The 13,826-nt window shown below is 39.0% G+C and overlaps 1 protein-coding gene across 6 annotated transcripts in view; it reads left to right on the forward strand.

The window, feature by feature from the left end:
- RBMS1 (RNA binding motif single stranded interacting protein 1) overlaps nt 1–13,826 on the forward strand; it is a 143,020-nt gene that overhangs the window by 52,464 nt on the left and 76,730 nt on the right. The window contains exon 1 of one of the 6 annotated variants that reach the window (XM_064718175.1): nt 4,802–4,823. The exons of the other annotated variants lie outside the window; for them this stretch is intronic. Coding sequence (XP_064574245.1) covers nt 4,818–4,823 — 6 coding nt within the window. The 5' untranslated portion in view covers nt 4,802–4,817. Of the gene's footprint in view, nt 1–4,801; nt 4,824–13,826 lie in introns of those variants that run through there. 6 annotated transcript variants of the gene reach the window in all.

Consider the following 13,826-nt stretch of genomic DNA (forward strand, 5'->3'; position numbering starts at 1 on the left):
TAGTTGTTACAACCTTGCTGGACCGTTTGTCTGTGGCTGCACTTTTACGCACACAAGATACAATGTTGGTATTAATCTTACATTATTTACTGCTTAGTGTGTTATTTTTCATTGACTCTTCGATTAAATTTAAAAAAGAAACAAAAACCCCTTACATTTCAAGTTAATGGGAAAGTGTACTCTGTGTGTGTGCCAGAGGGTAAATGGAGTAGAGGTCACTGACAAGCTACCGGCTTGACAAAGCATGCCAAAAATACTATGGCAGGCTTCTTTCCAGGTGAGAAAAAATCCTTCTGCGTCTGCTGCACTTAGTAGCTGAAAGGAGTAATTTGACAGGTTCAGTCAGCAATACTGGGGAAGTTCGTCCTATTTTGCTTGGGGTCAGAATACATTAAGGGTAGAAATAGGAAATCAGATATCACTGCTGCACACAGTGGAGGGCTTCACATAAATCATGAGGACATAGGCTTCGAAATTTTGATCTCTTGGTGTATTGTTGGGGTGACACAGGGTCTGTGTAGCTAACCTGCTTAACAGTGAAAGTTGGACTGATATCTTCTTGAAGGTTAAGTAAAAATTGCTATTTCCTTTTTTCTCCTTGTTATTTTATAGAAATATATTTTTGATAAGAATCACTGGTGTGTTATCTCAGCAGCACTCTGCAGATGCTGCCCAGCAGTGCACGGAGTTATCTTTGCATCTTGTAGTCAAAGTGTTCAAGTCCATACATAACAAAACATGCTTATTGTGTGCGCTGGTTTTGGTTTGTTGTTAATAAATGTCCTGGATACGCCCATGCTGATCATCTTGTCTGGTGCTCCTGCATACTTTATAAATGAAGCCAGTGCATCAGATAGAATTCCGTGCTCTCCCTGAGAGGACCATTAATCAGGGAAGGCCCCCTGTGTGTGTGCAGTGTGTCGGGTGCGGGGCAGGGTGTTGGCAGGAGCCGAGGGCAGCGGGGCCAGGCCTCGTGCTGGCAGGGTTGTGTTTTATGTGCGGATGTGAGTTTGCCTGCTGCTCTGGAGCAGGCTGATAAGATGCTCTTCTTTTCACAGTGCACTCCTTAGATTCAAAGAGCTAAAAGGGCCGACTGAATCAGAAAAACAAACAGACCCTTTTTCCCCAACAGGCAGAGAAAGAAATGAATGCAGGGGTATTATGTGGGCTTAAGACCCTGGGTACCAAAGGTTTCTTTTGTTAGTGTGTAGCTATTCTCTGCTCAAACACTTCCTACATAAGGAGCCAGGGTCTGTGCTTTTCTCCATAAGTGCATGGAAAATGCTTATTAGCTTCATTCATATAGACTCATGTCGATTAGCCATTGGCTTTCTGATCTCCCTTTCACTCAGACTTCACCTGCAGGGGTGAGCCGATGTCAAACAATGCTGAACAGCACTGCAAGCCTAATTTTTCAACCCATGATAATTAAAAAAAGTTGAGATTAAGTCCCTGTATGCTCTGTGTAACCCATATTCAGACAATTGCATTGTAGTTCAGCTTTAGCCTGAGACACTAGGTACTGTTAGTGTAGGAAAAGTTCTCAACCAATTACTGTAAAAGGAATAACTAGATTTGCTATGCTAACAGTGTGTCATATATGAAGCTGAAACAATTTTAAATAACTTATAAGAGAAATTAAAATGTTTTGAACAGCTTGTATGTCTCTGTTGGTATTTTAATGCATATCAGAATAATAAATGAACACTTCATGTTTAGTATTATCCTGTTTCATTTTTAAGAGTCTATAGCAGATTCAGTTGAAAAAATGAGTGATTAACTGATAAAAGGCAAGGTGACACTAACCTGATTTATTTTTAAGACATTGTAATATAATGCGGATTTCTACCTTAATTTAAAACACTGACAAAATGCCATGTAGGTAGAGTAGGTTCAGATTTTTACCCATGTTCTCTTTTTGTTTTTCCATATAACTCTGTTCTGTTTTATAAACAAATCTGTACCTATAACATTATGTGTTTTACCTGTTGTATCTACACTGTGCATCTCTGGCATGTAGGAGCGAGTTAACATTCTCATTTTCAGGTCAGATTTGACTGGTCTGATCATCTTCTCTCTTCTGGAGTACTTGTAAGAATACTAAAATGTGGTCTCTGCTCAAAAGGATTCCCTGCATTGTGGACAGACAGGCATATTAAAAATACTCTTGCCAGGCTTAAAATTGAGACATTGCTTAAATGAGTGACAGCTCATCTGAGAACTAATTTGAAATGCAGATGTAGGTCTTGTTAAAGAATGAAAGCCACACAATATCTGCAGTAATAACCTATCACAACACTCATAGCTGTACATCCTGTCTGTAAAAGGTATAAGCTAAGACCTTTGCTATCAAGGTTATTCGAGCCATTGTAAAGAATGCACGTGTGTGCATCTGTAATGAAAAGGAAACAAAATGACATACAATACTCTGCTTAATACAGGCTTTTTTAGCTCTTGGTTTGTTGAGAACAAGATGATTCTCTGTCCCTCCTCCCACTTTTGTCATTCTCATGTAAATCGGGAGGCGCTCCTCTGAAGTAAATATTTCTACACTCTGTAAAATTATCGTAAATGGAAAATTAGGCTTTCTCCTGCCATCTGCTCCTTGAATCTACAGAGCTACTCCAGCTATTTGATTAGGGATTTTAAATTGCTTTGTGCAGGGAGGTTCCTCTGCTCTCAGGTTTCTCCAAGAGGAAGCCAGAAGCAGCTCTGGGGGCCTGGGAAGGACACGAGTGCAGGGTCCCACCAGCACGGCCTGGGTGCTCAGCCCAGTGTCTCTGTGCCTTTTAGCAGCTTTGCCCTGAAAGGGTGATTCTTGTTGCATTTAGATGAGTGTAATGTTTGTCTTGCCAGCATGAGGAGATTTACATAGTTTGCTGCTTTAGAGAAGATTAACTGGGTGTAGCTGCACGTGAGGAATTTAACACTGATTTGAGGTTTGGCCTGTGTATGGAGGGACAGACAAAGCTTTTGATCAATCTTTGCGTGTAGCTCTGGTAATACCAAGTGCTGTGTGGCAGGTTAGGTTTTCTAAAAGTTGAAGTTTAGGGTTGGTTTCTAATGACAGTTAAATTGAGAAAGCTTTTGCCAGTCTGAGGCTAAAAGTGTATATTAGCCTTTCACTCTGTCTATAGGTTTAACCTATCGAGAAGCTACACCTGCAATCCTACTTTATGATTTCCCAGTTGGCGCTGTGTGTGGTGTCTGCGTGTGTGAGAAGGAACCTCATTAAACTTGCAAGACCTGGGCATGGTCGTAACTCAGAACATGCAGCTCCCCGGAGCAGTCTGTGCCCAGAGGGATTTAACACAACCCCTCCTGTGCGTGCGGATGGTGCTGCGGCGCGGGGAGGCTGAGGTGCCGCGGGTTGAGCAGATATCTGTGGTTACAGAAACAAACGGGATTCGTTTCTTTTTGTTTCTTTTTCTGAGAACTATAAGAATTGTAATTTTGTATCACCGACTTGAGGTGATAGGCTGTTTCCCATTACATTGTATACAATGGTAAAGGATCTACCTAGGTTTCGCAGAACTGAACTCCTACATTAAGTACCAGCTACTTTAATTTTTTCAGTGCTTTTATAAGATTGTTTGTCAAGTTCTGCTTTATTCTCAAGGGAGCAAAACTACTCAGTCAGTGGGTTTCTATACTTGTAGCAAAATGTGAATGAAAGAAATAAAAGGAAACATCTTCTCTTGTTCAGGCATGATGCTATAGATTATAAAAAGTGATATAATTGTCTTATCTGTATTTGGCAATTTGAAGTTTTTGTTTAGTATTTCTAACAGGGTGAACAATATATTTGTGTCTCTTTGGAAGTGCTATTGTTTAAAGTATGTGTCTTTGCCATTTAGTTTCACATGGAAGGGAAGATAGAAGTCTGTGTCTTGAACATCTGCTGTTTTGTTTTGGGTTCATTTTTTTTCCCCTGAAACTTCCAACTGTTAAAAAAATTGCTTGAGTTAACACATTTCAGAAGAGTTAGATCCTTTAAACTGTAACTGCTGGCAGGGAGGAGAGGGGAAGGAAGGAAGGGAGTGGAAAATCCTTTCCTGCAAGCTTGAGATGTCTCCTAAAACATCCGCACAGTGCTGCAACCAAGTAAATAAAAATAATGATCATTTGACATTATAACCGTTTTGGTAAGCTTTTACCCCCCGTTTTAAATGTGTGGTTGAAACTGACCTGCGTTTGTTGCACGAGGCGGTGTATAACAAAAGAAGTCAGTGGAGACGAGGAACCTCTAGTGGATTTCCCTCACGGATCTGTTTCCAACTTCTTATGAATGTTTTTCTCCTTTCCTACAGCCAGTTGTTTTAAAACATCTTACTTGGGGGGCAGTGTGCAGGCTTATAAATCTGTAATCCTAATGAAGAGGTGCATGGAGATGTTTTGATCTTGGAAGAGGTGTTGGTCAGAAGTATTTCAAAAAGCCAGCAGAAGCACATTTGAAAGTTCCTGAGCCTTGTTGAAGTAATTGTGAGTTATTTTGCATATGTTTCAGAATTGCAGTGTACTGTGGTAATTATAACAGCCACTGTATGTGCAGCTTGCTGATGCAACAGGAAAGGGAAGGGATGAGTTAGAAATAGAGGAGAAACGAGGAGGGGAACCATGGATTAGATAAGCACAAGCCTCCTAACCCAGCAACTTAGGAAACATACACACAACAAAAAAATCATGTGCTGTAAGGGCTGGTTACTGTGATTAGCACAGCTTTAGCTGTTTCCCTCAAGAGACTGCAGTTAAGGCAGTGTAGCTGCAGCTGTGTATTGACTCACAAAGTAGTTTTAAACTGCAGCTGAAGTAATTGAATGCTGGTGAGAGATTGCTTTAAACAAATTCAAGATTACCTGGGTTTGTGGCAGTTTGAGTTCATTTATTTCTAGGAATTTAAGTTTAGTAACTTTTATTACTCTTTATGCAAATTGATTTTTAATAGTGAAACTCTGTACCAATTTTAAGAACTTCACCTGTGCACTAAGATGTCTTGGCTTAAAAATATCTAGCAAGTGTTTTGAAGTCTTAGAAGCTCTTTTAAACAAAAATATAGTCACAACATTTCAACAATGTCTTTTTTGGAATTTATGGTGGAGTGTAAGGATGTATCAGCTCTAGGGTCTGTTGCAAAATAATAGCTGATAATTACAGAAATGTATAAATACATAATAATATGATTTATAATAATACCTTTTTGTTCATATGTCCTCATAAAAGCCATGCTGTACGCTTAACTATAATTGTTTAGGAAATCACTCATGTGTGTCTTATTTGTTTAAAGTATTCTGCTCTAGCAAAATGATGTGTCAAATAGAGTGGATATTTAGCGTTTACTTGTTTGATAGAATTGTAGAACTTTGTGAGGTTGCAGTGGAAACAAGCAACACATTGTTCTGGGGAGCCTCCTTTGGGCTTCATGTTCCTTTGTTGAAGAACAGCAGAAGCACCAGGACAGGGTGAACATCAAACTTAGTCTAGTCTGATGCTTACCTGCTTTTGCAATGAAATGCTTCTTTACTGCAGCTAAATATGTGTAACTTTATTTCACCATTGATTCTTTTTCTTTACAGTGTCTCTTATTGGCAATGGCACTTTCACACCTTATTGTGTGGGGTTTTTTCTGCTCAGATGAGAAGGGGATTTATTTCTTTCCTTACTTCTATTGTTTTCTCAGATCAGAATCTCCTTTGCCATATGGTGCTTTGTTCAATAAAGTGGAAACATGAGTCCTTTGGTTAACTACAGCTCATATATTCTGTCATTTAGGTATTACAGCATAACAATGTTAGAATTCAGCCCTTTAGGATATTCAAGGTATGTATATGGCACTTCCATTTTTACTGTGCTTGAGAAGTGAATTCTAAGGATTCAGGTGGGAGTTGGATGAGCGTTACAAGGGAGCTTTTCTCAGGATTGTTTGTCACCACAGGGCTCTTCTCATGCCTGTGGTCTTACCACAGCTTCCAGGAAGGCTGCTGCAACTTGGTAAAGGATTATCCAGTTATCTTTGAAAATCTGAAGCAGTGTTCATAGATTCTTGGCTACTCTGAGGTGATTCACAATCCTGCTTTAAGTTTCACTTGACCTGCAGAAACTTTATCAGGTTGTGCTTGTGCCACTGCAACAATCCAAAATCACTCCAAACACCAGGCAGGCAAGGGTAAAATCAAATGCAGGTCCTTGTTAACAGGTCCACAAATAAAAATACAGAATTCTTAAAGGGGAGGAATGAAAAAAACCCCGAACAATATAGTAGTACAGGAGTGGGAAGTTTCCTTTACCTAATATGCAGGCATGTGGCACACAACCCCCAGTCTTCTCAGGGGGACTGGTTACTGTCCAGCCCTGGCACCTCAAGTTGTGTTCGGAGAAGAGACTCTGATCTGAGGCTCTGTATTTCTCTGTATTTTATTTGTACTTAACCCACTTGAAGAGTAAGGGGTAGATATTGCTATTTATTGGTAAGTTGGTGATGCCTCTTTCAAGACCATAAGTTGTTTTTTCCTGCTTTGGAAACAGTGATGTCTCTTGGGCATCCCCAGGTGCAATGCTGCCCAGGCTGTGGAGTGCTCTTTAGCTGAGCACCAAAAAGATGGTTGGTGTGTTGCAAAGGGGATCTCATGTATGAAATTATGAAGGAATTTCAAGTCTTGTGATGTTTTTCTTTCTGTTCTGCCTATGTGTACAATTTGCTAATAATGCTTTAAACAATAGTGCAGCAGATATTTTGGTGGTCTTCTATGGGTGTGGGGGAGACCCTGCCACTTCAGCTGTTGCCGGTGACTGGTAGGTGTGTGTCACCTGTGTGCCCACCTTTGAGCACGGCTGCGGTGACCCATTTGGAACTGTTTGCATTGCCACATGCATGTGTGCTGTTCTGGCTTAACTTAGCTAATTGCTTAGCCAAGGTTTTAAATAACCTATTACAACATGAAACTCTTTGAAGTACGTAGTGCAGAAGTAACATAGAGTACAAGCCTGTGTTGAGAGACATGGTGGCTGTGCCATGCCCTGGCCAGGGACTCTCCTCCTGCGAGCCCGGGAGAGCAGCAGCCACCCTGGATAAACCTGGGCTTTGGCAGAGCCAGCACACAATTCCTTGGATTTCTGTCTGTGTGAAAACAACCACCAGCAGACAAGATCCTTTGAAGTGTTTAGTGGTCTGTCTTCCAGATAAGTTCAAGAAGAGTTTAAAATTGTGGGTCTGAATTTTAAGACTCTTGCTTGTGCCAGCGCATATTTACATAGCCGGTGGTGCCACTGCATGGGGTGAGACTGCTGACATCAAAAAGTGCCTTTTGAGACAGAGAACCAGAATACTTCTGAATTTCCCCTAGGAGAAACCTGAGTTGAATAGTTGGTATATCATGGGGTTAGTGTTAAATTCTAGTTCAGAATCAAATGGTATTTAAATTGCTTTAATATTATTCCACCCAGTCTGTTTGGTTTGCATGTTCCTTATTATGATAGTACTTGTGCTTATTTAAAAATACTTCTGTGTAATTTGGAAAAAAAAATTGAGACAGGTATTAAATAGGATTGTCTACTAACCTTTGAAACAGGGGCATTTTTTTGGTTTTTGTTTAGCATTCCAGGAGATATATCTCTGAATGCTACTTGTGAGAAACACTTAGCAAAACTGGGGTTTCAGAAAAATGTTTCACTTTACAAAAATATAAATGATAAGATTTCTTTATAGTCTTAGGGTATCAGTGTCTCCAATGCATACATATACATGTAAATATTAGGGACATTATATACATTATATAATGTTCCTAATATACATTAGAATGTCCCTATATACATTAGAATTAGGGACATTTTTTGAGATGAGAGAACCAGTTATATCCTGCAGTACTGAGGAGCTATAGAATACATTTGAAATCTTCAGTAATTTTAATGGTGAATAATACTAAGATATAATTCAGTATATAGAATTTCAGCTGGTTAAAGGTGCACAATGTGCACCAGTAGAAGAATGCAGGGGCTTTTTAGTTGGTTTTTTTTTTTTTATGTGCTCTAAGAGCTGCTCCCATTCCCAGATACAATATTCTACAATGCTGTGGAAGCTAATGCAAGTTGGAAATGGTTAAGGAAGTCATTGTTTCAGCATTAGGTCAATATTTTAATTGCTGTAGTAAAAAAATCATGTTAACTTTGGAAGCAGACTTTGTCAGATTGCCAGCAAACATAATGTTCTTAGATCTCTCAGGTGTGGAGTGTCATGGTCTCAGTCACTAAGGGCTGCAGACTGGTGTAGTCATTGTAAAAGGCACTCTGGATTTTCATGTAACTGTTCTTTGTGTATTCTGGTAAATTGTTGGGAATTCCCTGCTCTGAGGCTCTTGACAATTTGGTGCTTTCTGGTTTACAGTTTCTGTTGCCACTTTGTTATTGTTTTAGTATTATTAATGTAGGGGTTGGATTTCAGTATATGAGATGATGTAAAGAAACATTTAGCCTATCTGTGTGTCTTATCCTTCTGACAAAAACCATTATTTTGGTGTGACACTTCTCTGTTGACTCTTTCAAAATGACTGAATCCATCTCCACCTTCTTCATTCCCTGAAATAAGTGCTGTGTTGTGTCATTGTCCTGGATAATAGTAGAAGTCCAAGGTCAGCCGCACCTATAAAGGTTATTCATAAGGATTAAGATGGTGACCTGAACTTCAAAATGGTCCTGGTCACTGATATATTGGATAATCTTAACTAAATTGTTAAGGTTTGACTCTTCAAAAGGTACTTGTTAATATTAGTTTCCTACATCTCAGATTTTGCACAGAAATATACTAACACCTACAAGTGGTTCAAATACTACAGCAATTAGGACTAAATATCTTGAAAAAAAAAATTATATACACATGCACACATACCTACGTAGAAATCTATGTTTGTCTGTCCCCTGAAGCTCAGGATAGAGCAGATTATTTGGAATGCTAGAACTGTGTTCAAGTTCTGCCTGTCACATACTGTGTAAGTAGTTTCTTCATGGTCTGTGAGAACATTCACCTGAGTGCTATTGTTGCTATTTCCAGATAATTAGCAGTGGCAAAGTTCATTTTGGCAAGGAACTGGATTGTTGAAACTATAGTTTTCAAAGAACTCTAGTTTTCAAAGGTTGATTTACTGTTTGCAATAGGTGCATTTATTTTATTTAAGCAGATGCTTGTTGGGCAGAAAGGCAGTCAACCATGAAAATATTACTGAGAACAGGAATAACTCCCTGAAGTTCAGTGGCTCAGATTTTACAGAAATTTAATCTACTTATCTTTAGTGGTTTTATGTCCTTATCTTTCCTATGAAATGAACTTCCTTAGGGTTTAGGGGTTTCCCCTTTTTTTTTCTTCTTTTTTTTTTTTTTCTGAGAAATCCATACTTCATTATTCTGTTGTCCCATTTAAATTTTGAAATCAAATTAAATTGCATAAATTCAAAATTCAATTATTTTTGGATTTTTTTGTTTGTTTTTAGGTTTTTGTTGTTTTTTTAAAGGAATTGCAGTACACCATCATTCAATTTATGGTGACTTCTGTAGTGAAACAGTGCTGGTGTACAAGATTATTAGTGTTAAATATCCAAGTGTTGTGCAGATGGATAAGCTGCAAAGGTAGAATTACTGCTAAGAAAAGTGCAGTTGAAGGTACTTACTGAAAATGTGATTCCTTGAAATTGTCCACAGTGTAAGATGAACCTGAAAGCAGTTTCTAAGCACTGGGGTTGTGCAGTTAGCAGAGGCAAGTGATTAATTTGTCTTCAAAAGTTAGCCAATGACTGGACAGATTCCCTTTCACTACAGCATTTTAAAGTTAATTATCAATTCCAGATGTACTTATTACAAGTATTTTCTTTCATCTATAACTTTCTGGTGTGTTCAGAGGTATGATTCCTCAGCTGAATTCTTGTACCAAGGATAAGAGCATGACTATTAAAACTGTGCATGAGTTGGGCTCTCTGCCCAAATGAACCGGTTTATTCCTGACTAGTGTTTGTCATCCATCCATACATAGCACCAGACGTGGTTCAAGCCACGTGTCCCTTCACCACCCAGAGGTGGAGGCTGTGTCCCACAGGTGCTGCAGCTGTTGTGCCAGCTGTGCTGATGGTGGCCTGCTGGCTGCAGGGGCTTCTGAGCCCTTTGGTGGCTGCTGGAGCACTCCTTGGATGGTCCCTGCTGTAGCTGGAGCCACTCACACGCCTGAGTCAGACTGCTCCTGCACTGCCACGACCAGTTCTGCCTGGCAGTTGGATTTCTCATATATTATTAATGTTGCATTAGTACGTCTGGAAGCTTTCCTAGGTGTTATCTAATTCCTGTGTTTTTCATTTCAGAATTGACAATGATTCATTGTGCAGTCAGACATTTCCCCAGCAGCTATTTGGATGCACCAAGGAATGGCATCCCACATTTGCTTAGCATACAGCTGCTAAATCTTTGTAACTGATCTTCAGAACTAAGTTTCTGGGTGTAAAAGGGATTGTTCATTATCATTCACTGTGAAGTCACAAACAATTTAATTTTAGAATATATCCTATTGTATGGCTTGACTTTCTGCCATCTGAATGATATTCTTAACCGTTTAAAATCACTTTTCTCTTGGAATTCAAAATCTGAGTTAAAAAGCTGCATGAGTTAGAACAGTAGTTTGCAAAAGAAAAAAGTTTTGTCTTGGTTCAAATCAAGAGTGAAATTTTTAATTAGAAGACAATATGTGAGAAAAATTGATGAGGGCTGTAGAAGTGATTTACAACAACTTTTGTTTCTATGATTCAATATAAATTACAGCTATCAAGAAGAAGAGGAAATAATACAGTAATATAGCATGGGATTTTTTTGAATTGCATGCACAAGGATTCTGGACAAGATTGTCATTTGTAAAAAGCCAACAGTCAGAAAGTATTGGATCTAATAAGTGATAAGCATCTACCAAAGCATCATCCTTTAAAGAATGAGAAAAGACTGACTTGGGTTTGTTTCAGATAAGGCTGTAAGGAAAATCTGACCCTAAGGCCAGAGCAACTCTGCTGCCTGTGGTATGTACAGAGGATTTCACTTACTTTTAGCAGAGCAGTTTTTGCATGCTGCTTGTTGCCTTTCTTGTAAGAACAGAGGTACCATGTGTGTTTGCTGCAGTTCTCTTACTTTGTGTATGAAAAAACAATGTTGGTTTAGTTCTGAATAGTTTGACAGTCTAGTGCTGTTTTGTTACCACTTTCATGAGTCAGCACCATTGGTAAATGAAGCAGTCTGAACTTCCTTTTTCTTTTTTTAAAACTTTTTTTTTTAAATTCTCCTTGTTCTATTGATGAGCAATGGGGAGACACCAGGAGGAGGAGTAAGCAGCCATAGGGCCAAGGATGCTGCTTTTTGGGGTAATGCCAGCCTAAGCTATTCCTTGAACTGCCATCTTGGTCTGTGGCTCCACAATTTCTCTGTTGCACTTGGATCTTTTCAGCCAAACTGAGGGGAAGGTTGACTTGAAAGCTGAGCTTCTAGCAAGACCAGCAAAGCCATCTTTGTTCTTTATTTGGTACTGCACCAAAGACATTTTATCAGACCAGCAGCTCTAACCACCCTTTTTGGCATCCCTGTACCACTCTTTTCACTCTCTGCGCCTCCTAGATATCTTAGAAAGTGCTGTTTCTACTTGACAGTTTTATCAGGAGTTGAATTTTCATGTTAACACACCCAATCAGTAATGTTTGAAAGCTTTCAGCTTTCCATACTGTTCTTAGTTGACCTGGTGCTACATTCAGGCCATCAAAGGTCAGTGCAGGCAAATAATTCCTAATGTGCAGCTAGACATCTATTGGGAACTCCACCAGAAATTACCTGCCCTTGGAAGTCTTGCTCTTATTTTTGTGGATGAATCTTCAGTTTTAATTAAAGCCTACCTTTACAAATTTGAGAATTTCATCCTACTGAAGGAATACCATTTTCCTTATTCTAAGGAGAAGCAAACTACAATCTATAAAAGTAGGCTCGTGTGCTGGATTTTCCTATGCTGATTTTAGCAAACTCCTTGCTGTTTCATCACGTCCCCAGATTTGCTGTGTTCACAGTATTGTAGTGAATTGCCTTAATGTATGAAAGAGCTCCTTCTCATCTGTGCGCCCTTGATCACTTGCATTTAGGAAAATATTTACATTTTTCATAACTTTGCATAAAGAGCATTACATTTACTAATTGGTTAGATTTTCTTACTACTGCTGCTACTTGTAATTTAAATGTGCCATACTCCTGTTTTCTAGGGCTTAAAATTCAAAAGAGTTCACCATAGATTGTCTTGAATGTTCAGCAACTTTGTGCTTTAAACAGGGCTAAAATCAGCTTCTCTAGGCCATGGATGCCCGAACTGGCTTTCATTAAACAACAGAATGGTTTTGCTAGAAATAGCCTGGATCTGTTGAGACTGGTGGTGAGCAAATGCTAACAAACCCTGCTTGATCCGAGTTGAATGGGATTAAATAGTATTTGTACTATACTAAGCATTGTGCTCTGGAGTATCCTAGTCCCAGTTCCCTGAAATGATGCTGGAAAAGTGATCACTTCATTAAGCATTCTGGTAATGAAGGAAGTGATTTTTGTCTTACTGTAAAATCTAAAATTCTTAAAAAATGAAGCAATGCTTCTTTTTCACTCTTGTGCATAAAAATTGTCTATCAAGAGAGAGAAAAATGTGTCAAGAGGGCACAGCCACTGAGTACTGGGAAGCAAAAAGGATGTACTGAAGGGAAATGTGAGCAGAAAATGCTTCCCTCTAACTTCTAGGAAGCTAAACCAAGCTAAACCAATCCTAACCAAGTAGGTTAGGATTTTGGAGTTATCTAAAGACAAAAATTTTTACTTTCTTACCTTTTCCAGGATAAAATTGTCCAAATGTCAATATTTTCCTAGTATTCTTTGTAGCAGATGTTTTCAAAATAGAAGCTCATAAAGGCTTGTGGAAGAAAAAAAAATTAGGTGGTAATGTCTTAACCCATAGTGTTCAAACAGCCTGTAATTTAATTCAGGATTTGAATATATGAGATACACAGATATAAAATAATGTATGTAGAACTCCTTTATTTTCTATATTTGAACACACACACTTCCAGGGGCAAAAGGGTAACAAATGAGAGAAATTGTGTGTTTTTCTTGCTGTTTGTCAAGCTGTGTTTTCTGCTGCTAGTGTTTCCTGATCAACTGGGAATGTCTCGATTTGTCTGTACCATCTTAGCAGCATTTTCTGTAGTAAGCAGCTGCAGGAAAGGTGGTGTTAGGTATCTGAACCATTCACTGGCCCGGTGAGCTGTTCTTGTTTCCATCTTTCCCAAGAGTTAAACATAGCTGCTTTTGTCATGCTAAACTGATTGTAATTTGTCCTGTTCATGGGTGTAAATCTCTATGTGCTACATAGAATAAAGTTGTACAAATTGTTCTAAGCATGACAGACCACTCCTTTTTTCCTGAAGAGCAAGGCTATCCTGTGTGTGACTGTATTACATCATAAACCTGGAGAAAATGGACTTTTAATGTCAGCTATGCAGCATATGTTGTAGTGAACATTTGGCCAAAAATACTGGATGTGGTGGGCTTTAGTATGGCTCTCTAATGGTGCAGGATCATCTCTGAGAAATGTCAAAAGTAGCATGTTGTCCTGGGTGCTGCCTGCACACACCTTTATCTCGGAGCTCTTACTTTAAATCACTTTTGCTGGGTATAAGGCAAACTTACAGCACTGCAGTGTTCATTGCCTTCCATGAGAGCACAAATTAGACCTTGTCTGTCCTGGAGGTGTCATTGTGTGTGTTACTGCACTGAAACAGTTGAACTAATGAAAG

This window comes from Zonotrichia leucophrys, chromosome 7 (assembly GCF_028769735.1).
Source record: "Zonotrichia leucophrys gambelii isolate GWCS_2022_RI chromosome 7, RI_Zleu_2.0, whole genome shotgun sequence".
Classification (NCBI taxonomy): Eukaryota; Metazoa; Chordata; class Aves; order Passeriformes; family Passerellidae; genus Zonotrichia; species Zonotrichia leucophrys.